General features: G+C 41.4%; 1 protein-coding gene across 1 annotated transcript; it reads right to left on the reverse strand.

Moving 5' to 3' along the window:
* On the reverse strand, window positions 1-26141 carry LOC109917757 (progestin and adipoQ receptor family member 3-like). Its single transcript, XM_048616311.1, has 7 exons — window positions 26018-26141; window positions 23486-23690; window positions 15345-15507; window positions 12293-12448; window positions 9790-9987; window positions 6713-6803; window positions 1-2161 (listed from the first exon to the last, which is right to left on the reverse strand). The coding sequence occupies exons 1-7, from the start codon at window positions 26058-26060 to the stop codon at window positions 2022-2024; spliced, it is 996 nt and encodes a 331-aa protein (XP_048472268.1). The 5' UTR covers window positions 26061-26141; the 3' UTR covers window positions 1-2021.

Consider the following 26141-nt stretch of genomic DNA (forward strand, 5'->3'; position numbering starts at 1 on the left):
GGGAATGAGCACAATATTTCAAAGTAGACCAACTGCAAGAGTTGGACAAATTTGGCACAAGGAGCTTTGCAACAAAACACCAACCACGTGAACAATAATAGAATAGGATTTTGTGTTGTCATCAATCTCAAATCATCTGTACGAAAAGCATTTTTTCACATCCGAGGGATATTCTGTAACGACAGAGCTGTTGGAACAGGGGTAGAACAAGTGCTATGAAACTGGGATAGCATGGGGGTGAAGGTGACATACTATTTGTAAGAATGGGCACCACCAACCTACCTACCTACCAGCTCAAAGGGAAGACGAGTAGCAAAATTCTGTAATTTAGCCATTCCATACAATTCAAAACAATGATTTTAGCTTCATGGCTGCAGTGATAAAATGGACATGCAGAGTTTTGTGACTGTTGTAACACAACCGAAGATACCTAAACTTCAAATTTTACTGCAGGTCAGAGAGTATCTGTTAGAGTCTGGTCTTATTTCTGGAAAATTGTTGATTCTTGCACGGAGTTTCTCAGCTTCACTATCATAGAATCAGCTATTTTGTAATCCATGATCTCTAGATATTTGTCCATTTTATATCAAATCCATTTAGCAGATTGCATACATCACAGCTAAGAGTGTATCCTTGTGTATTACTAAAACATGGCTATGGTTACACTGTATTAGAACAAAGGTTGCAAATTTTTCTTCAAATAAAAGGTTAATCTTGCCTGGAGTATACAAGATTTAATTTTGCCAATTTACATAGTGTGGTTAAAGTAAACTATATATTGGAAACTCGCACTTCCAATTATAAGACTTAAGTTGGGACACTCTTTAGGATCTCTGCTGGCTATGGTACTGAATCCTGAAGAAAATTCAGGCTTAGTACAAGACTAATGCACTGTGGGTTAGCAAAGTGTATAAACGACATTCCTATTTTACATTAGCCTTTCCAATGAAAGCCAAAGATTTTCCAAGAAATTAAAGCATGCATCCAAACAGCCATTTATGCCCTAAGTATTACTGTAACCATAATAGAATTTCAGCTCCTTTTCCATTTGCTCTTCAAGTGAATGGGAATATAAAACCACTTGCATATTCAGCATTTCCTGAAATTAGTTTCTAATACTTATCAACACACGTGGGCCAAAACAAAATTGTAGAATAAAACATTACATAGCAGGGATATAATAACCAAAGATTAACATGTAATTTCCCCTTTTAGAAAAATAAAAAGTTGAGCAACTTTCCGCTCCTTCCTCTGAAAATTTAACTCCCACATAAATTTTCTACAAATGAATTAATTTTACTAGACCAATTATGAAAAACCTTTTTAAAATGGTCAGTGCACTTTCAAGTGAATTGGTTACTTCACAACATAAAGCCAAATTTAGTGATTATTGAACTTCTTATCACATTAAATATCAGGAAAAAATATTACTGTTAAGGAGCAGCACAGGTTAGACATGTAAACATTTAGTTTGCTACTTTGCATGCAGTACAATTGCTTTTCTGTCCTCTAGTTATAATAAATTTGCAGCATACATGTTACAGTACATATTAAATCATTGCTACAAAACGTAGAACAATGAACAAGGCAGGCATTATAATGCACCTCAAAACAATTCAATACAGTTTGTATTTTACAAATACATGCATTCGCTTCCAGTTAAAAGGCATTTAGTTGTAGCTGCCTTTACTGCACCATGAATCTGAGTAGTTACTGGCACAATCCAAGTGTTAGAAAAACAGGCAGCCATTGGTTTAGCTGCTTAGAAAGGCAGCTTCATGCTAAGTCTGAGCAACTACTGACGAGGTGCCACAGTACCATGATGTACCACAGGACAATCTTCAAACTTCCAGCACGTAATCGAGACACATTCACTTTTTTTTTTAAAAGTAAATTAGAAGGCCATCATGCAGTTGATTAGAAGACTTGTAGAACTGAAGAATTAATTAGTAGGTTTTTTTTGTTCTTAATTGCAAAGCAGTCCTCTTGAGGAAATGCTGGAAAACTTGTAACTTAAGAACTTATTCTGTTATTTTTAGACATGGCTGTTCATGTCGATAATGCATTATATGAACAGCAGTCTGATGCCACCAATAGAACATTAAAACAACCAAGAAATGCCACCACTGGTGACTACAGCCAATGTAATTCAAGTATCCACCTAGAAAACAAGAACTCCGATTAGAAAGCAAATCGCAAAACCAAATGGATGGAATAACTAACCATCTTCACATTACAGATTGTCTTTAAACCCAGACATGTATCGAATCACCCTCAATTCCAAACATAAATGTACTTCAGCATGCCAAGGAACATGGTCGTATGTTTCTAAATTCTACACTATCACTGAACTGATAATATTCTTACAAAATACTGCAGATGCTGGAAGTTTGAAATAAGCAGAGAACACTGGAGAAGCTGAGCAGGTCTGGCAGTGTCTGGAGTCCTAGCCCAGTGAAATTAACAAGTATGCCATCTTCTAGACCCATTTACACCCTACTCTGTGCCAACATCAAACCAATTATGGAATTGCTACTGCTGACCTGCCTGAGGTTGGCTGATAACAAATGAACTATAAACTGGATTTTACATAAAATGCACTAATTACACATTATCCCTTACTTTCTATTAGATGAATTGCTGATGAAAAGTCTGAATTTTCATCCTCCTTCTGTAGGTAATTGAACCAAGTGTATTGGATAACCCTTGAATATATCCTCCTTCTAACCATACAGAAATAGCAAAACAGAATGAGTAAAAATCTAAAAGTCTACTCCATCACACTGTGCCCTTTACTCGAGTGCAAAAACCGAATGAGCAAGGCCAGTAGAATACAACTTAAAAAGATCTCCACTCAGATTTGGCCTTTACCGTGCTAACCCAGTCTGGTTTATAACTGAAAATAGATGACAATGTTTATCAAGTATAAAGTTGAAATATAGATACCCAATCAGCAGACCAACAAAGCAATGACGTTCACAGCACACGAGAGATGTTGAGGCGCTGTGCCTGTCATAATTAGAACCAGGGCCAGGTGAATCTCTGACTGTGAGATCCCTGATTGTCCCAGGTTAACAGCCCCAATTAGGGAGCCCTGGCTGACAGATACAAACAGGAGATTCAGAGAGGCTGCTCTTCTAGGGACTGGCCCTGAGCTGGCTGGTGAGAGTCTATGTGCTGTCCCCATGTAAATAAAAGGGTGACTTGGTGACAGGATACCAACCTCTGTGCAGTTACTTCAGTGCCTGTACCAACTTTATTTAAAATCTCATTTTCTTACCTTACCCACTGTCTTGTTTTTCCTCCAGTTAAAATATCAAATTGCTTCTCTCCTCTGCTTCAAAAATTATTTCCAATATCACACCCAATTGCTAATGAGGATCAACGACCTTCTTCATTGATTCCCTACTGCAGGAAACCTTTTGGTCATTCAACCCTTCAATAATGAGTTTTTTTTTGAAAACCTCTTAGTGCCTCTATCCATTATCCTCTCATGTCTTCCTGAGCCTTTTACATACCATTTATCGACAATAAAAAAGTACAAAGAGTTTGGCCAACATCAGTATTGTGGCCTTTTTATGCAAGGTTTCTCCAAGCACTGAGTGGAACTCATTACATATTCTGCCTGAACTTTGCTGATGATTAACTTCAGCAGGAAACAAGTCAAGTCAATCCACCAAGATACACAAAAATTAATTCGAAATGGACAATATTTAAAACCTAGACGTTCGAAGAGGGTCTGTAGTTCTGAAACAGCCATAAATCTGTACAGTCAGCCCCAAAATATCTTTGATTAGTCGTGTGAATCAACATGCCTTAAAAAAAAAGTACAGCTACAGTCCGATTAATAAGATGTCACTGACAACACCAACATATTCCCCAGCCCTAGTAAAGAGAAAGAAAAATAATTTGCATTTATATATCACCATGTTTGGATGTCATAAAATGTTTTGTTTCAGATGAAATGTGTCTAAACGGTTACTATTGTTGTAATGTTGTCAATTCACATGCTAAAGTTTTTACCAAGGAGTAAAGATATTCTGCAGTTTACTTTTTGGAGGAATTGTCTGAGGGTACAGTGCAGTTTTTATTTCCCCTGGGATGTGGACATCAATGGAAGGTCAACATTTGTTACCTATCCCTAATTACCCTTGAATTAAGTATTTTTTCAGGGGGCAGTTAAGGGTCCACCACATTACTGTGGATCTGGAATCACATGTAAGCCAGACCAGGTAAAGATAACAGATTTCCTTCGCTAAGGAACCAAATAGGTTTTGTATTCACGTTCAATGACTGTTTCATGGTTGACGTCACAGAGATTGGTTTTCATTGTAGATTTTATTAATTGATTTCAAGTGATCATGGTAGGATTTTAATTCACGCTCTAGGGCATGAGCTTTGGGATTATGAGTCTAGCGACATTACCACTATGCTGCCATCAGCCCCTGTATAATTATGTAGAATCATAAACTTTAAAAGAACTCAATTTTTATAAACGAATGCATGGGATGTGGGAGTCGCTGTCCGGGCCAGCACTCATTGCCCAGCCTGATTTCCCCTTGGGCAAATGGTGACCAACAACCTGCCAAACTGCTGCAGTCCTTAGCATATGGGGGAACAGTGAAGGAATGGCTATATAGTTCCAAGTCAGGACGGTGAGTGGCCTGGAAGGGAGCTTGCAAAGCGGGTGGTGTTCCCATGTATCTGCTGCCCTTGTCCTTCTAGGTAGTAAAGATCATAGGCTCGGAAGGCGCTGTCTGAGGAGTCTTGGTCAATTTCTGCAGTGTTTCTTTGAGATGGTACACACTGCAGCTGCTGGGTGTCGGTATGGAGAGAGTGGATGTTTGTCTATGTATCGCTGATCAGTTTGTCCCGGATGGTATGTTGTTGGAGCTGCACTCATCCAAGCAAGTGGATGAGTAAAGAATCTCACAGAGAATGAATCTCAAATTCTTATTTGCCTGCGCTGCAGACACTGGCAACAACTTTAAACAAATTCATTTGTGCCGGAGGAGTTCTGCTGTAATTTACTTGAAGACCCTTACAGCAATCCTTTTTATTCTTAAACTGTTCAAAACTGCACCAGATTGTGGCGTTAGTTGAAGATTTTCATTGTATTTTACTGTGTTGTTCACTGTAAAATACAAATCACAATAAATCATTCAATTTGATGCATTCATTGGAGGCACATTCAGCCAGCTCGGTGGTGGGAAATATCACAGAGAATAGTGATTAACCAATCCCATGGCCAGCATTGCTAGATCATGGCCTGCAGTAAGGGCAGATTATAATGAGGAAGAGATTGTGAGTTTCTTCCCGAAATTAAGACCATTCTGATACAAAGGGAAAAGCAAACTGGGTTGTACACTTTGGTAACTTGAGCATCTCAACAGCTAATCATGAAAGGGAAAAGGATGATGACAAGTAATGTAACTAAACACTATTATGCCATGCCAATACACACAGGAATTCTTTATCCAAGAGGTTTACATGGAGATTAATGAACACTTTCAAAGACATTTAAACCAAACAACACACAGGTGAGGGGGTTGAATACTTCAAACAAAGGATTACCCTATACTGTTTCAATAAATAGATTACTTTATGAAAAAAGTATGCATTGCTTTCTCAGAAGAAAACAAGTTAGATCTTTACTGTCAAAGGTCCACCATTTCAGATCTCCTACACAGAAAGGAACCCTGTTACATTACCAGAGATAGTAGGAACTGCCGATGCTGGAGTCTGAGATAACAAGGTGTACAGCTGGATGAACACAGCAGGCCAGGCATCAGAGGAGCAGGAAGGCTGACGTTTCGGGTCTGGACCTTTCTTCAGGAATTTCTGAAAAAGGGTCTCAATCCGAAACATCAGCTTTCCTGCTCCTCTGATGCTGCCTGGCCTGCTGTGTTCATCCAGCTCTACACCTGTTACATTACCATTAGCTAATGTTCCGGTGTGGCTTCACTGTGTATGATTAGTGCAGTTACCCTGGACCAGTCAACAAGCACCAACTTCCATTTATAAAGTGCTTTCAATCTAGTAAAACTTTCCAAAGTATTTCACAGAAATATTAAACTAAATCTGACATTCAGCCTCAATAGGAGGTATTAGAGCAGAATGTGAAAGGCTGGTCCGGCTGGTAGGTTTTAAAGATTGCCTGACAGGAGGAGAGAGACGTGTGGGAGGGAATTCCAGAGCTTAGGACCTCCGTGGTGATGACTTAATCCAGGGCTTTCTGAGCCAGGGAGATGATGCTGATAACTTTGTCTCAGGGTACAGCAGCTTTAGGCCAGCTGTTTTCTCATACCTACACTCAACAGTAACACTTGGAGGTCAGTAAACAGAGCTTTGTATAAGTGCAGCTCCAAATGGAGATGAGGAATGAACCAATTATTCTATTCTGGAAATGGAAAGCTGATGGATATCAACATATCACTGGTGGTAGATTCTAGACATTAGCATTGTTGGATGTGTGAGGGAATCATTGTGCACTCATACTCCTAATAGGCACACACTGTGTTCATATCTCTACACTGGAAGATAAAAGCTTACACCAGTACATCTGAATAATTACCCTTAAAATATTAAATTAGTCTTATCTATTTTTCATTCCTACACTGGTTTTCATACAGACATTACAGTGAACACGAGATACAATACATAATGTTTGTATACAGATTACAAATACCAAAAGAGAGCCAGAGACACTTACCAGGAAAGTACCTCTCGGGTACCTTACTGTAATAAAACAAAAATGCCAAACTTGCTAGTAGATACATCACACCTACTCTCGGTGCAAACACCTAGCAAGAAAGGAGAGAGATGATTCAGAAAACGGGGAAAGATTCAGGAATAAGGGACAAATTTAACAACATACCCTGTTTAAAAGGCATTGTTTTTACCCAGAGTTTGCATTGTTGGGGTCCAGGAGTGTAAAGTCTGCCTAGTTGCCACTCATTTCTCAAGTGACCTGTGATACTGTTGGTATGGAACGGCACTGAAATGGGTATACAATGATATTTGGAGAGAGACACTGAATGCCCCCCTGGATGGAGGGTATCCCGCATTGGACATGGATGACTGGAGGCAGCCACTTCAAACTATCTGTAGCAATGCAACAGGTCAGATGCAAACTTTGTAATAGAAACCAAAAAACCTTTGAGTTGCAGCACACTGTAACTACTTATCAAATCGAGCAGAAATGATCCTGCATTCCTTTGAAAATATGCAGATGAAGACAAACTCAAATACGTCCAATTTCTCCATCCATAAGATGGATTAAATTCTGTGTCAACTCAATTTTGATAGTGAAATCTTGGCTTTAAGGCTCAATGGGTTGGTCCCTCGATAGATATGACACTGTCTGACATCCAGCTCTGGATGGGGACACAGGAGTTAGTTGTTTTCATTCTCTCCCGGGATGTGGGAGGTCATTGGCAGGGCCATCATATGCACCATTTCCCATTGGCCCTGGAACAGAGTGACTGGTTGGGTCATTTCAGAGAGTGGCTAATAGTCACCACACTGCACTAGCTCAGAGTCCAGACAAGGTTGTTATACTCTGAAAGATAACTGTAATGAAGTCTGCATTTTTGAGAGAATTATACTTCAGTCAGTCACACTCCAGTCGTAACTTTTTAAATCTACCTGGTCTGAGATGCTAGGAGCACATGGGACTGAAAGCTGGGATTCCATTGATTACTAACTTCCCATATTTATGCAACCAATTCACATTCAATTAACCCTTCGTCAACATATCCACTTCCTATTCCCTCATTCAAACAGGCATTCCTTCAGGCCATATTAGGCAATAACAGATTCCCCTTTGATTTTAGGAGAAAACTATAATAACAAGTAAAAAACAAAACAATAACAGATTATATATCCTCTTAAGGTTAAAAAGAAAGTAAGGAAAAAAGAACAGGAGTAGGCCATTCAGCCCTTCAAAGCCACTCCACCATTCAGTTGGATCATGGCTAATCCAACACATCCCTCATGTCCACTTTCCCGGAACTCTTAATTCCCCGACTAAGTGAGAGAGAGAGAGACAGAGACAGAGTGAGACAGAAAGCGCGAGCATGTGCGTCAGTGAGCGAGCCACCGAGCGGGAGTGTCAGCGAGTCAGCAGGCGCGTATGTGAGTGAGTGAATGAGTACGGGGGCACGGCAGGGAGTGGGAATGTGTGTGATTTTGAAGTCACTATATCTTTTTGTGAAATCCTACTTTGACTAATCACAATGAGGCTAACATTTTTCCAGTAAGATTGCATTCAGCCTGATTTCCAATGCAACGTATGTAAAATCAGCACAAGTGTGCATTCTGCTTTAAACCCATTCATGACAACGTAGAGTCTGCTGACCATGGAACCGTGGGGCAACTGCAAATATGTGCTTACTGGCAATCTTGTAACTACTGTGAGGAGGGCAGTGATAACTACGAGGAGTACGGGGATTGGCTGGAGGAATGGGCAGAGTAGCAAGTGCAAATTAAGAGTACTTTTTGGTTTGAAGAAGGAGAAAAGATAACATAAAATAAAAGGGCATAATTCGAAAGGGTTTGCAGGAACAGAGAGACATGGGATGTATGTGTTCAGATCATTGAAGATGGTATGGAAAGTTGAGAAAGGTTAAAAAGACATTGTGCCTCTATTTATAAAGCCCAGAGTACAAAACCCAGTTAAGATTTGCATTTACAAAACTCTCATTTGGTGCCAGCAGGAGTATAGTGTTCAATTCCCGGCACTGCATTTTAGGAATACATGAAGGTTTCAGAGATCATCAAATCCCTACAAAGTGGAAGCAGGGCATTCGGCCCATCAGGTTTACACTGACCCTTGAAGAACATCACACCCAGACCCACTCCCAATCCATCCCTAAAATCCTACACTTCCCATGGTTAATCCACCCAGCCTGCACACCCCTGGACACTATGGGCAATTTAGCATGGCCAATCCACCCTAACCTGCACATCTTTGGGCTGCGGGAGGAAACCGAAGCACCCAGAGGAAACCCACGCAGACACGGGGAGAACGGCAAACTCCACACAGACAGTCGCCCGAGAGTGGAATCGAACCCTGGTGCCTGGCGCTGTGAGGCGGCAGTGAGCCCCTGGTGCAGAAACAGTACAAGGGTACGGTTCCACGGATGAGGGGCTTCAGTCACATGGACAGCTTGAAGCAGCTGGAGCCAACCTCTTGGCAGAGGGAATTTCACAGAAAGGTTGGAAATCACGAGGGACCTAGATACAGGGAGACACTGAGATCCATTGGCTAAAGAGACAAGAACCAGGGGACACATATTGCAGAACAAGAGAAGGTGCATTTTGCACAGTAAGTGGTTTGGATATGGTAGGCACTTCTTGAGGCTGTGGTGAAAGCAGAATCAATTAATGCTTTCAAAGAGGGAAGTGGATAAAAACCCGAAGAGAAAGAAGTCGCAGAGCTATGGAGAAAGGCAAGAGAGTAGGAATAATTGCTTTCTCTAATACAGGGCTGGCACAGACACCACTGGCAGAACCGTCCCTTTTATGCTGTAACTATTCTTCATTTCCATCCTAATGCGGAAATCTAACTGTTGTTTAGCTATGTGGTGGGTCAATGCAGGAGAGAACAAGGATTGAACCTGGAATAATCTTGGACTAATTTTGAATAATCTCTGCACAGGTCTGCTGAGTAAGCCTACATAATCTTTCAAGATTTCCAATAAATAATCATACAAAGAATTACAACATAAAAATCATATGGTTTACAGATTTGGATGAATTACAAAAGCGTGCGGCAATCCTTCCTACCTTAACAACTGGCTCCCCAATTCCTCCATTCTGAAATATCCAGTGAACGGTGGGAATTAATCCATAGGCCGCAATAAAGCAGAACAGCAAAATGCGCAGCTTGTGACAATGCTGAGAGGCATAATGCGGATGGATTTGCGTGAGGAACATTACAAAAATCATGGCCAGCACGGTTATAAGGTACACTTGTCTCCAATACTGTGTCCAGAAGGAATAAATACAAAATTATTAAACACTGTTAACCACAAAAGTGCTTTTCCATTCATTTAAATTATGCCATTTATCATACAATTGCTACTGTATGGAAGCAGGCCATTTGGCCCATCGAGTCTCCAAACAGCACCCGCCCCCCCAGACCTACCCCGCTATCCTATCCCTGCATTTCCCATGGCTAACCCACCTAGCCTGCACATCCCTGGACACTATGGGAAATTTAGCATGGCCAATCCACCTAACCTGCACATCTTTGGACTATAGGAAGAAATCAGAGCACCTAGAGGAAACTCCACACAGACAGTCGCCCGAGGGTGGAATTGAACCCGGGTCCCTGGAGCTGTGAGGCAGCAGTGCTAACCAATGTGCCACCATGCCGCCCTTATCAATGACCAATTTTTCACACGTTAATTTACTTGCCTTCCTAACATCTTGCATGCATCACCATGAGAAGTTGCAAAAACTAAACATTGCTTGGGAATTCAGGTGCATAAATGTCACAAACAGGTGCAGAAAATAATTAAGAGAGCTAATGGAATTCTGGCCTTTCTATCTAGAGGATTGGAGTTCAAGGATGTTGAAGTTATGCTAGAATCAGACCCTACCATGAGCAGATCTGGGCACCACACCATAGGAGGATATATTGGCCTTCAAGGCAGTAAAATTTAGTTTTAAAAGAACAATACCTGGACTTCAGGGGTTACGTTATGAGGACGGATTATACAAATTAGGCCAGTTTTTCCCTAGAATTTAGCAGGTTGAGGAGTGATCTGATCGAAGACTTAAAGATATTAACAGGAAAAGTCAAAGTAGATAAAGATAAACTATTTCCACCAGTTAGGGATTCTAGAACTGGAGCGCATAGTCTGAGAATTAAAGCAGACTGTTCAGGAGAGATGTTAGGAACCACTTCTACAAACAAAGGGTCACAGATATTTGAAACTCTCTTCCACAATTGGCCGTGGATGTTGGATCAGTTGTTCATTTTAACAATAATTTATCTATCTCATATTTAAACAAAGGTATTAAGACCAAAGGCAGGTGTATGGAGTTAGGCCACAGATCTGCCATGATCTCATTGAAAGGCAGAACAGGGTCAAGGGGCTGAATGGCCTACTGATGTTTCTGTAAACTGTGGCTCTAAACCTTGAAGTAATTCTGTCACTTTTGTGCGATGATATATTTTGATAATTTAATTATTTAAATAATTTAAATTGACTCAGATCAGAACACATTTCTCAACGTCAGATCTTTGACCAATAATTCCACAGCTTAGGCATGCAATACCAGCTGAATCTGATTCATTGGTTGAAGTGGTCAAGTTGCAAAGTTCTGTAGATGTTCTTCAGTTAACACGCATCCTAGAATTACCTCACCCTTCAATCCTGTTTAGGTGTCCATCTCCCTCAAAAAGCACTCTTTAACGTTCCACTGTGTGCAAGACTGTAGGTTCTTTGTTTGAATTTTAAAAATTGGTTATGTACAATGTGTTCAGTGATGTTTTTACACATCTCTGGAGTAAGTGGGACTTGAACCCAGGCCTCTCTGGTCCAGGGGCAAGGGCATTACCAATGTGCCACAGGAGGGCCCCAAACTTTAACCTGGGTTCAGGATCACCAGACGAGCTGGACATTACCACTACACTGCTGCCTTCCTGTAGATTCTTCTGAAGAGGAACTTCTCAGTTGGTTTCCTGCCTTGGTTATCAAGTGGTTTCATGTTTTGGCGCCCAGAGTTGAAGAATGATTCGGCAATACGAAAATTGGAGGTCCTTAACAGTTCTACTGAGCAGCTCAGATATGCTGTAGTCTGAACTGAGTACATGTGCCTGAGGGGTTGTGCAATTGTGAGGAGCAAGAATATCGCCAGTTTCTGCCTATTACTAATCATGTGTCGAATCTTACTGCTTGCTGTAAATTGCATTCAACACTTGTGCTGGATCCTGTGTTTGTATCATATTGCATCTGGTACTCTGACTGCCACACCTTACTATAACTCAACGCAAGGCTGAGGCACTTAGAGAGATTTGACAAGATAATCCATAAATACAAGCCTCCATTTTAGATGTTGCAGGATAATTAACATTGCTAATGGAGATAGCCTAAAAGCAACTGCGCCTAGAATTTTTTTCATCTTGAGACACTGTGGTGAGAAGTGTGTGCACCATCAGTTGCTTTAAAAGGTCTATATAATCATGTATCCTACTTACTAACTGGGAGGCTATTATAATTCTGTGCAGGACCTTTCCAACTTCATAAACATAATTTTAAAAAAAAAAATGAATACACACCTCAGCACAATAGAAGGCATAAAAGACCCCTGGGACATAACATCCCAGCATTCCTACGGAGACGCCAGCATAATCAAGAGCAAGCCACTGCTGACTGGTCTTCTCTGAGTGGTGGCAGCAGAATAGATGGTATCCCGCTGAGCACAACATGCAGAACTGTGGACAGTATCAAAACCATTACAAAAATGTTAAAATATCACAATATCCTTGAATTAACAGAACTAACATTATCGCCAGCTCGCACTGTTTCAAAGATCTGTTGACTAGAACTAATTTCTTTAATCATAAATTTCAATCAGCAGATAACGTTTTATTGATTTACTTGATTGCATTGGGGGTTACTCAAAGCCAACACACAAGATGTTAAAGAGATGTTCTCAAACTTAGTTACTCTTTTACACAAGAAATAAATTCTAATTTAGAAAGAATCAGTGGATTTAAATTCAAACTGTGTTGCTCTGTGCATTCTGAATTCTGTTAATCTTTCTCTCCACCCCCACTTCTCACAGTATTCCCCAACACGCAATGGTTATCACATTCAGTTTAATTTAATAATAATTGGGATTTGGTTCATCTGTTTCAAAATCCAGCTAGTAGCTGTAGAAGTGGAATTTAAACAGAATGGACTATCAGAGAAGCTTGAAGCACAGAGAAAGGCCATTCACCCCATAGTGCCGCAGCCAGCTCTTTGAAAGAGCTCTCCAATTAGTTCCACTTCCCCCAACTGCCCTTATCAATAGCCCTGCAAGATTTACTCCAAATGAATGTTTCCCTGTCAATTATACAAACTGACTTTTGAAAGGTATTCTTGAATCTGCTTTTCAGACAGTGTGTTTCAGATCATTAAACTCACTGTGAAACAAAAACCAATCCAGTACTTTGGTCAATTTTCTTAAATCCAAGTGCTCTAGCTACTGATACAGCTGCCAATGGGTTTCTTTCTCCCTACTAAGTCAAGTAAAACACCTTGTGAGTGTGAATATCTCCACTCAATTTTAGTTCCTTTTCAAACTAAACACCTCTAACTTTCTCTGCCTCTAGGAGAGAAATGCTCCTTCTCAAACTACTCGAATTCAAATCCCTCAAGACCATAAGACATAGAAGCAGAATTAGGTCATTTGGCCCATCAAGCTGCTTCACTATTCGATCATGGCCGATATGTTTCTCAACTCCATTCTCCTGCCATCTCCATGTAACCCTTGATACCCCTTACAATCAAGCACCTATCTATCTCTGTCTTAAATACACTCAATGACTTGGCCTCCATAGCCTTCTGTGGCAATCAGTTCCACAGATTCACCATTCTCTGGCTGAAGAAATTCCTCCTCATCTCAGTTCTAAGGGGTTGTCCCTTCACTCTGAGGCTGTGCCCTCGGGTCCTAGTCTCTCCTACTGGTGGAAACATCTTCTCCATGTCCACATTATCAGTATTCTTCAACTCTGGTATCGATTCTAGTAAGGATATCAATCTAAACGGGATGCAGGAGCAAAGGGACCTGGCTATATAAGTGCCTAAGTCACCGAAAGTGGTAAGACAGGTTGAGAATGCAACTTAAAAAGCATACAGTGCTCTCGAATTTATTAATAAGGGAATAAAGTACAGGAGTAGAAAGTTCATATTCAACTTGAGTAAGTCACCAGTTGACCCTCAGTTGAAGAGTTTCTACACTTCTGGGCCCAGCACTTTAGAAAGGACAAGAAGACATTGGCAACAGGGCAGAAGAGGTTTATGACATCGATTGCTGGAATGAAGAATTTCAATTATGACGATAGATTGGAGAGGTTAAGACTGTTTTCTTTGGAAAAAAGACAAGTTAAGAGTTCATTTGCTGGACATTTTCAAAATCATGAGGAGTCTGGATAGGATAACTAGGGATAACTTGTTCTCATTTGTAATAGGGTCAAAAATGAGCTGGCGTGGGTTTAAAGTAATTGGCCAAAGAAGCAAAAATGACATGAGACAAAAACATATTCACAAAGTACTTGATCAAAGTCTGGAATGCGCTGCCTGAGAGGGTGGCAATGGTGGCTCAGTGGTTAGCACTACTGCCTCACAGCACCCAGGGACATGGGTTCGATTCCAGCCTCAGGTGATTGTCTGTGTGGAGTCTGCACGTTTTCCCCTTGTCTGTGGGGGTTTCCTCCCGGTCTCCTCCCACAGTCCAATGATGTGCAGGTTAGATGAATGGGTCATGCTAAATTGCCCATAGTGTCAAGAGATGTGCAGGCTAAGTGGATTAGCCATGGGAAACGTAGGGTGGTGGATCTGGATGGGATGCTCTTTGGAAGGTCGGCGAGACTTGATGGGCCGAATGGCCTGCTCCCACACCATAGAGATTCTATGAGAGAGTGTGGCGAAGGCTGCTTGAATTGAGGCATTCAAAAGGGAATTAGACGGTTATTGAAAAATTAAGGAATGAGCAGGATTATGGGGAGAACACAGCTGAATGGCCTGAAGTGAATCATTCATTTGTAGAGACAGCACAGGCAGGATGGGTAGAACGGCCACCTGCTGTGCAGTACCAATTCTGCGAAATCTCATCTGCACCCTCTCCAAGGCTGTTAGATCCTGTGCCAAGTGCGCTTCCCCGAACTGGACTCAATATTGTAGCTGGTCGATGCAGTACAGTAGTTATTTTTAAATCAATCTGTTCAGATGTATGTGCATTGCACAGGAATCAATTTTGAAACAAAGCAACAGACAACAATAGCTTCATGGAGGCACTTAAAAGTTGGAAAAGTGCCCTGGACACAGGCCCATTCTGCACTGCATACACCTGTCCATCCAGGATCAGAAATCCAAGCATTGCCATTTCTTCTGCCACCTGAACTGAAGTAGCTTTATTGTCACATGTACTCACATGAAGACTGTAAATGTTTGTTAGTCGCCACATTATGGCACCATCTTAGGTACAAAGGTACCTAGGTACCTAGGTACCGATTCTTAAGAACAAATTCTTAGGGGAAATAAATTAGAAAAATATATATAAAAAGACTGGATGCCAGCCTGTGTCCCCGTCCCATGATTTTGCCTGCTAAAGGATGTGCTCACCTGAAAACAAAAGCCGAAAATAATGAAAACCACGTAGTCATCCCTCGTGCTGTTCGATGACGGGAGCAGGAAGCAAGTATCGTGTAGGACAATGACAAAGAACAGGAAAAACCCCAGCAAATGGCTCCAAATGTTCACACTCTCATTGGACAATACAAAGAGGCTGTTTTAAACAGGGGCAGATTGCAAACAGAACAGCATAAGTGAAATGTGCATGCTTGTTACATTTTGAACACCAGATTGAGATTAGACAGGCACATACTATCGGCATGAAAGATATTTTGTATACAGATCACCTGCATTCTCAAATAAATGCCATTTGGGAAAACAAACCATCACAGCAACCTCCTGGTCAGGAAGCTAGAATTTGGAGGAGTCTGGATCATGGGGGATGGTGAAGCTTTTGAGTGATCTGAAAACCAGGCAGATTTTAACGTCAACACAGTATGGAGCTGGAGGAACACAGCAGGCCAGGCAGTATCAGAGGAGCAGGAAAATTCTGAGGAAGGGTCACTGGACCTGAAACATTAACTCCGATTTCTTTCCACAGATGCTGCCAGACCTGCTGAGCTTTTCCAGCAATTTCTGTTTTTGTTCCTGATTCCCAGCATCCGCAGTTGTTTTTGCTGAACTTCAAACAACTTTTCAAACATTTTTTTTTGTTTCTGATTTTAAAAGACATTGGCTCCTAGTTCAGCAACACAATGTCGATTAGCAAGGAAAGGACTCTGGCAACTGAGTTTTGGATCACCCTTAGTTGATGGATTGTAGAATATAAGAGGCCAGGCAGGAATATGTTGGAACAATCATGTCCACACGTCAGATGCATGGATGGGGATTTCGGCAACTTCTTGCTTCTATTCAGATCACTTTACAAGTGTTCCCCACGCTGCAGGAAAATCACCGCACTGCTCTTTTTAAACAATTATTCTTTGAGGGGGTTTCAAAGTAATGGTGGGGACGGGGAGGTTGAGGGTTCTGGAGAGGGGGTATGTAGGCTTACAAAATAAAAAGAATATAGCAGCATTGCAGGATAGCTATTTAGGTCATTATACCCAAAGCATACAAATATAAAAGAAAGCAAATAGGGTTTAAAAAAAAAAAGGTCAAAAGGAAAATATGGCAGTTAAACAGGTCAAAATTAATGGCTCTTTATTTAGTACTCAGAAAAAAATAAATAATTAAGCAGCACAAATAGAGGTTAATGGGTATGATCTTACAGCCACTATAGAGACAAGGTTACAAGGAGATCAAAGCTAGGAACTAATAATTCAGGGTTATGCGACTTTTCAATAGCAAGGGCAGCTTTGATAGCAGAGGATAGCATAAAAATGACACCAAAAAAAGAAATGTAGAATCCATATGGGCCAAGGTAAGAGAGGCAACAAACAGGAAGACGACACTGGCAGGTGTACAGCATCTATACTGTAGGACAGAGAATAAGTCAGGAGGCAAATGAGGGCATGTATTAAAAAAGCAGTATATTAATTTTGGGTGACTTTAATTTTCATGTGGATTGAGAATACTAAATTGGCAGAGGTAGCCAAGAGAAAGAATACACAGAGTGGACTCAGGATGGCTTCCAGGAATAATACATTAAAGTTCCAACCAGGGATCAGGCTATTTTGGATCTGTGCAATCGAGCAGGTTTAATAAATGATCTCAAAGTAAAAGATCCTCGAAGGAACAGTGACCATAACAGTGACCCGTCCCCACCATTACTTTGAAACCCCCTCAAAGAATAATTTAGCATTCCATTACAGAATTATACTTGTTTGGAAGCAACTGAGCTAAACATAAACAGGGGTAATTATACTGGGGTGAGGGTGGAATTTGCTAGAGAAGACTGGGAAAGGAAGTTAGCAGAAAAGACAGTTGATGAATAATGACAGACATGTAAGAAAACAATTAACTTCTCACAATAAGGATGTAGCCCAGGGAGTAAGAATGATTCTTAGAAGGGGATAAATCAACCACAGTTAACCAGAAAAGTTAAGGATGGTATCAAATTAAAAGAAAAGAAAAATGCAATGTCATAAAGATGAATGAGAAATCAGAGGATTGGGAAAGCTTTAAAAACTGACAAAAGATGGCAAAAAAAAATGAAAATAAACTATGAACAAGTGATACAAAAACAGGCAGGAAGAGCTTCTTTACTTATATATAAAGGAAAAAAGGGGCCAAAATGAACATAGGTCCCTTAGAGAATGAAGCTGGGGAAATGGCAAAGGGATTAAATAATTACTTTATATCAGCCTTCAGGTAGAAGACACTAATGTCCTTCCAAAACTACTCAATGAAGAGGCACATTATGTATAGATGGAGTTAATGGTCTTTTCTAGTCTTGAAATCCCTCATCCTAGGGAAAAGGCTAGGGGGCATATTCTTAAGGTGAGAGGAGACAGATTTTAAAAAAGACATGAGGGGCAAATTTTTTACATAGAAGGTGGCTTGCGTGTGGAATGAACTTCCTGAGGAAGTGGTGGATGCAAATACAGTTACAACATTTAAAAGACAAGTACATGAATAGGAAAGGTTTGGAGGGATATGGGCCAGGATAGGGACTAGTTTAATTTGGGATTATGATCAGCATGGACTGGTTGGACCGAAGGGTCTGTTTCCATGCTGCATCACTCTGTGACTCTATGGACAGGGAATGAATACAGTAATTACAGCTAGAGAAAATATATGAGGGGAAACTGATAGAGATAAAGGCCAATAATTATTTAAAAAGGGGGAGAAACGTTATTTAGGTCAGTTGTTGTAACATCTGTTGTTGGAAAATGTTAAAGCCTACTATAAAGGATGTATTACTTTAAAAGAACATAAATAGATGTAATATAATCAAGCAAAGTCAATATGACTTTATAAAGTGGAAATCATGCCTGACAACTTTATTAGAGTTCTTTGAGGTGGTAATAAGCAGGATGGGGGAAACCAGTAGATGCAATATATTAGGATTTCCAGAAGGCATTCAAAAAGACACTGTACACGAGGCTACTTAATAAGAGGCCATAATGTTGGGGCAGTATAATCACATGGATAGAGGATTGCCTAACTAATAGGAGATAGAGTCGGGATAAATTTCAGGATTGTGATCAATCCTAATTAATAGGGTGTCACAATTATTTACAATATATGACTTGGAAAAGGGAATTGAATGTAACAACACCAGATTTAGGTGGGACAACAAAACGGTGAGGCTGACAGAATCTGCAATGGGATATAGGCAGGCTCCACAGGCAGACAAATATTGCATTCGGAATGTAATGTGGGAAAATACAAAGTTAAGCAGTGTGGAAGGAAGAATAGTGGAGCTGAATATTATTTAAATAGAGAAAGATCACATAAAACTGCAACACAAAGGGATTTGGGAGTCCCTGTGCATAAAACACAAAAAGCTAGCATCCAGGTTCAGCAGGGCCTAGGGTCTTGTGGCACAGTGGTAGTGTCCTTAGCTCTCTGCCAGAAGTTCAGGACCCACCTGCCCTGAGCTGTGTCACACCATGTATGAACAGGTTCATTAAAATAACTAACTCAAGGTCAGTGGCAATAAGGAAGGCAGAAGGACTGTGGGCTTTTTTATTTAGAATCACAGAATCCCTACAGTGTGGAAGCAAGCCATTCAGCCCATTGAGTCCACACAGACCCTTTGAACAGCATCCCACCCAGACCCGCCCCACCCCTTAGCCCTGCATTTCCCATGGCCAATCCACCCAACCTACACATCCCTGGACACTACGGGGAAAATTAGATGGCCAATCCACCTAGCTTGCACATCTTTTGGACTGTGGGAGGAAACCAGAGCACCCAGAGGAAACCCATGCAGGCACAGGGAGAATGTGCAAACACTAACCAGACATTTGCCCGAAGCTGGAATCAAACCCAGGTCCCTGGCACTGTGGGGCAGCTGTGCTAACCACTGAGCCACCATGCCGTCCTCGTTCAAAGGGAATCAAGTATAAAAATAGGGGCATCTTGCTAAAACTACACATGGTACTAGTTAGATGACACCTGGAATACTATGAACAATCATGTCCCCCTTACCTAAGAAAAGATATGCTGGCATTGGAGGAAGGGCTCACCAAGTTGATTCTGGGCAATAAGGAGAGGTTGAGTAGTTTGGGCTTGTACTCATCAGAATTTAGTAGGACAATGTCATAAAAACATAAGATATTTAGGGGGCTTGACAGAGTCGATGAAGTGAGGTTGTTTCCTCTTATGGGAGAGCTGAGGGTCACAGGGCAGAATCGAGCATTAACGCAGAGATGAGGAGGAATTTCTTCCCTCAGAGACTAGTGAATCTGTGGAATTCTTTACTGCTAAGGGTTGCTGAGGCTGGGGTCACAAAATATATTTGGGATGGAGATTGATTTTTAAGAGAATCATGGAGCGTGGGGTAAAGGCTGGAAAGTGGAATTGAGGATTATCAGATCAATTACAAACACATGGAATGGTGGCAGGGAAAGGATGGGCCGAATGGCCTGCTTGAACTGCTTTGTATAACTGTCATCGATGCGGCCATTTTTTTTTTTTTTTAAGGTTAGCCTTTACTGCCAATCCAATAACAGAATTGAATGGAATGGTTTGCTCAGCCATTTCAGACGGCAGTCAAGAGACAACCACATTGCTGGGGGTCTGGAGTCACATGGAGGCCAGACCCCAATAAAGATGGTACATTCTCTTGGGCGGGACGGTGGCTCAGTGGTCAGCACTAAGTGTTCGACTCTACCCTCAGGCAACTGACCAGCCACCATTAAGCCAATAATTTCCATTTCAGAGACTTTGGGAAAGCTCATTCAGGTTTTGTATACCTGCCGATGTTCAGTGATCCTGTTGGAAGTGCACATACATGTGTGCTGGGCAAGAGCAGGATTACTAAACAAATGTGTACAACTGAATACCTTCATGAAATCCACCAGCTAGGCTCAGACTATAGGTGAGATTGTGTATCGCGCAAGGGAAAGAATACCCTTATTTTCAAATGAATAAATATTTAATTTATTAGAGCATCTTTCCCTGTTATATCAGTGGCGCGGTGGCTCAGTGGTTAGCTCTGCTGCCTCACAGCGCCAGGGACCCGGGTTCGATTTCACCCTCTGGTGACTGTCTGTGTGGAGTTTGCACATTCTCCCCATGTCTGCGTGGGTTTCCTCCGGGTGCTCCGGTTTCCTCCCACAGTCCAAAGATGTGCAGGTTAGGGTGGATTGACCATGCTAAACTGCCCCATAGTGTCCAGGGATGTACAGGCTAGGTGCATTAGCCATAGGGAATGAAGGGTTGCAGGGAAAGGGTGAGGGAGCTGGGTCTGAGTAGTGCGGTCTTCAGAGGGTTGGTGCAGATGCAGTTGGCCAAATGGCCTCTTTCCACATTGTAGGAATTCTACGATTCTAACTGTGCCTGATATATGACATTATAGGTATGTTGTGGGACACAGATTTGAGGAGGAGGGAAAAGCTCCAAAATTTTAAAGTACTGGACCAGAAAGTAAAGAGAAAAATAGGGTTAGTTTGGGGTCAGAGGGTGGGGGCAGAGTTTCTATCAGAGGTCAAGACCAAGCAGTGGAGAGTGTGAATCTGCTACTACACATCTGGGATGGTAAACTAATACAGAGCATAGGTGGTTTGTTGCACAGTCAAGCAAGTTGTTAGATTTAGTCCGTTAGAATCAGAGAGGTGAAAGATACCATGACACTGTACAGGCAAGAATAAGTAGTAACGTTACTCCATTCGACAATATTTATGGGCATAGCTGGCAAGGCCAGCATTTATTATCTATCCCCATATGCTTCGCAAAGTGTTGGCAAGTTCCCTTCTTGAACAGACTGAGTAGTTCTCCAGGCTATTTCATAGGATAGTCAAGAGTCAACCTTATCATTGAGTCTGCAGTCCAAGAGACCAGAGTGGGTAAAGACAGGAAATTTCCTTTCCTAACCACCATTAATGAACTAGATTGCTTAGAAAATCAATCTGGGAATTTCACCAGTAATAACATGAACTTTTTATTCCAGGTATATTTAATTCGCTAAATTTCTCAGTTGCTGAGGTGGAACCTGAACTCAAGACATAGAATCATAGAAAATATAAGCAGGAGGAGGCCATTCGGCCCCTCAAGCCTGCTCCACCATTCAATATGATCATGGTTGATCAACCAACACAGTACCTGTTCCCGCTTTCCCCCTATATCCTTAGATTCCTTTAGTCCTAAGAACCATGTCAACAACTTTCTTAAAAGTCTTCACAAAGTTTTGACTGTAACAGTTTCCTAAGGCAGGGAATTCCACAGGCTCACCACTTTTCAGGTGAAACATTTCTCCTGATGTCTCTCCTACTCCATACCCTTAAACCGTGACCCCTGGTTCTGGACTTCTGGAACATCCTTCCCGTGTTTAGCCTGTCCAATCCTGTTAGAATTTTATGGGTTTCTGTGAATGCACCCCCCACTCCTCATTCTTCTAGACTTCAGTGAATACAGTCCTAATCGATCCAGCCTGTCCTCACATGTCAATCCCATCATCCTAGGAATCAGTCTGGGAACCATTTTTGCACTCCCTCCATCACCAGAACATCCTCCCTCAGATAAGGAGGCCAAAACTGCACACAATACTCCAAGTGTGGTCCTATCAAGGCCCTGCAGCAAGGCAACCCCACCTCTGTACTCAAAACCTCTTGCTAACTTTCTAATTGCCTTCTTCATTGTCTGCTCGACCTGAGTGCTTGCTTTCAGTAACTGGAGTACAAGGACACCCAACCCCTTCACATCTCCCTCTTTCCCAATCTATTATCATTCAGATAATAATCTGCCTTCCTTTTTTGCTACCAAAGTGGATAATCACACATTTATCCACAGTACATTGCATTATCATGTGTTTGCCCACTTACCTAAGTTGTCCAAATCACACTAAATTTTCTTTGCAATCTCCTCAGAACATAGCTTCCCACCCAGCTTCGTGCCATCTGCAAAGTTAGAAGTATGACATGTAGTTCTCTCACCTAAAGGCATGAGGTCACACATAGACAAGGAAATCTCCTGGACAGGGTGCAGAAAAAATTTACAACAGTGTTACCAGGACTGGAGGGTTTGAGTTATCAGGAGAGGCTAGACAGGTTGGGACCTTTTTTTCATTGGAACATAGGAGATGGAGGGGTGACTTTATAGAGGTTTATAAAATCATGAGGGGCACAGAAATGGTGTTTTCCCTAAGCTATGGAAGTTCAAAACTAGAGGGCATATTTTTAAGCTGGAATGAACAGCCAGAGGAAGTGTAGATGCAGATACAGTTACAACATTTAAAAGACATTTGGACAGGTACATGAATAGGAAAGGTTTAGAGGGATATGGGCCAAATGCAGACAAATGGGATTAGTTTAGCTTGAGAAACCTGGTTGGGATGGACAAGTTGGACTGAAGTGTCTGTTTCTGTGCTGTATGACTATTTTCAGTATCTCATCCAAAATGAGATAGCCAAATAGACTAGGAGTTTTATTTACGAAGCAGCAATTTGCAGAGGGGGAGCAGAGAATGGGCAGAGCACTCACTGATGGATTAATGGCCTGTTATCGATGGGTCAAAGGTCTTGTTGTGCAGTGAGTAGCGTCCTTGTTTTAGAAGCAGAAGTTCGGTGGTCGACTTGCACTTCCACAAAGGTTTGTTCAGGACACGACGAAACAGATTGAGTTTCGACTTGTAAATCCCCCAAACAAACAAGTGCTAAGAACAGGAGAGATGTCCAGAATAGCGCAGGCACAGGAAGGATTCAGTTTAGCTCAGTTAGCTGGACAGCTGGCCTGCGAGAGTGAGACCAACAGTGTAGGTTCAATTCCTGCACTGGCTGAGGTTACCATGAAGGACTCTCCTTCTCAACCTCCTTCCTCACCTGAGACATGGTGACCCTCAGGTTAAACTCACCACCAGTCCTCTCTCCTTCTGTCTCTGAGAAAGCAGTCCTCTGGCCTTTACCTTCAGGTCTGGGTGAGGATATCTAACGCCCTTGTCCTCCAATTATTAAAGAAACCGGTGTTTACATTAGTAAGACCACACAAAATAAATTGCCTGTAACTTCATTCCTTAGTTCTTTTGCACAATCAGATTAAACCAGTACTTTTGTCCTTGATATGTCATTTGTGACTATCCAAACATACCTTCTGATGCATAAACTTGATGGTAAGTAGGCCCGATATCCATCAGTGATGTAAGGATTGCCCTTTAAAAAGGTCGGAATTTCTTCATAGCTGTAAAGGCGAATTCCAATTTGTGAAAAGAGTGGCCAGTAGTTGTATCCACCAAGTTCAACACGATGTAAACCCTTCAGGATGTTGTGAGTCATCTTGTTCTGATAACCTAAATCTGAGCAGGAAAAAAGGCAGGTCATTTTCATTGGGAACAACTGGCCATGAAAGAAACCACTGCAATATTCTGATCATATTTCAGGGAAGACAATGGCATTTTAAAATAAAAGTACACTTTGATGAGGCATAGATTGCATATCTTCAAATGCCCTCGAGACATTAGTGGTGAGCTACCTCCTTGAAGTACTGCACTCCATGCAGTGTAGCTACATCAGACGTGCTGTTAGGAAGGGAGCACCAGGACCTTAGTTAATGAAGTGACAGTGATTTAGTTGCAGGACAGGAGAGTGTGTAGCATTCCCTTCAATCTACTGCTCCTATCCTTCTTCCGCTAGAGCTCACAGGTTCAGAAGTAATGATAATGTCACTAGTCTACTGGACTAGTCAGGTTCAGGCTAGTGCTCTGGGGATAACAAGGTATGGAGCTGAAGGAACACAGCAGGCCAGGTAGCATCAGAGGAGCAGGAAAGCTGACATTTCGGTTCGCGCCCCTTCTTCAGAAAGCTCAGTGCTCTGGGGATCTGCATTCAAATCCCCAACATCCGCTTGTGCAAGTTAAGCTGACTTAATAAATCTGGAATATTAAAGCTAATCTCAGTCATGATGACAATGCCAACTGTCATCAATTGCTGTTAAAAAAAAAACCATCTGGTTCACTAATGCCCTTAACGGAAGAAAATCTTTACCTTGGATGGGCTACCCACAGCAATGTGGCTGACTCTGTTGCCCTCTGAAATGGGTGTAAGCTGCTCACTTCAAGGGCAGTTAGGGATGGACAACAAGTGCTGGCAATAAAGCAATGCCCACACAGTCCTGAAGTTTGAAGGCATGCATTCTATTATAAGACTATGCAAATCTTATATGTATCATTATCAGAAAAGAAACAGAGGAGCCACTTATGAACCACAATGGGCTGAGGACTAACAGTGTCTACATGACTGGACAATTTAAAAAAAAGCACACAGTTCTAGGTAAAGATCTGGAGCTGATCGTTATTATTTACATAATGTAGATAGATGTCTAACTGAATTATCACTTCAGAAGTGATGCTTAAGCCAAATCAAAATATTGGTTTAAGTTTATAGAAGGTTCCATGGTAAACAGAAGATCAATCTGAACTGGAAGTCACAATATAGTTTACTGTCAGTGAATACACAAAAGATACATTAATCACAGTGGCTACTGCAACATCACTGTATGTTTGATTTAAATAAGCTGGCAATTATTACGGAGATTACTACTTTGGATATTTTCAAATACCATCAAGAGCTTTTACACTAATGACATGATGTCATGGATTCAATCAAGGAGGCAACCACATGTGTGCAGATGGATCATGGCAACCATATTTAGTGGCAGGATCCTATCTCCTAGTGCAGGTACAATGGGCCAAATGGTCTTCTATTGTGCCAGAACACTTTTATGATTTTGTTGGGAACACACACTCTGTAATCTTGAAGACCTCAATCAGATAAGATAAGATCTTCTCTTGTTCCAAGAAGGAAACTCCAAGCCTGTTCAATCTTTCCCAATCAAGCATAGCTTCTCGTTTCTGGTATTAGCCTCTAAATGCTTTTAAACCCCTTCGCCATGGCATCCAATTCATTTTCTTTTATAATACGGAGAGCAGAACTGTTCAGAGTGTTCCTAATGAGGTCTAGCTGAAATTCTATTCAAGATTAAAAACTGGATGAACTGCAGATGCTGTATATCAGGAACAAAAATAGAAGTTGCTGGAAAAGCTCAGCAGGTCTGGCAGCATCTGTTTTTGTTCTATTCAAGATTACCATGTTAAAAGCTGTTTCCACAGGGGAGCAGGCTGAACTCAGCTGAGACTCACTATAGTGCAACTGTAACCCGAGTGTTGCATCAAACCATTGGAGTTTCTCTAAAACTACCTGAGCTGAATCAAATGCTCAAACTGTGTTGGCAGTTCCAGTCCACACAACAAAGAAATAACCATGAGAGTAAAGAACACTCTTGAGCAGAACTTCTGACCCAAAGAAGGGTTAAGACACACACTTGTGGCAGTTACAGTGCTGTTTTCAGCCTGATAGCTGCAACACCAAAATAAAGCTCGACACCATCAAAAATCCATTTCTAATGTTATCACCTCTTGATTACTGTCACACCCCCTCCTCCCATATGAAGGTTAACTGCCACATCAGCAGATGCCCTTTCTCTTCGAAACATGACAGAAAAACGCTTCTGTCCTTTCACAGAGCCTAACAAGAAAGACCGATATGTGTAATAAATACGAGCGTTTTGCAACAATTTATTTTCAGCTTACTGTTCTTTACCAGTATATTCACAAAGATTACTCACAGGTTTTGAGGTCTTGCTCACTGTTGGAATAACAATACTCCATTGTTCAACCTCTGCTTCAAGCACAGAAGAACGAAGTGTCGATCTTTTTCCGATTACACTTTGGGAAAGTGCCGGGGACATT

The sequence above is a fragment of the Rhincodon typus genome, chromosome 34 (assembly GCF_021869965.1).
Source record: "Rhincodon typus isolate 14 chromosome 34, sRhiTyp1.1, whole genome shotgun sequence".
Classification (NCBI taxonomy): domain Eukaryota; kingdom Metazoa; phylum Chordata; class Chondrichthyes; order Orectolobiformes; family Rhincodontidae; genus Rhincodon; species Rhincodon typus.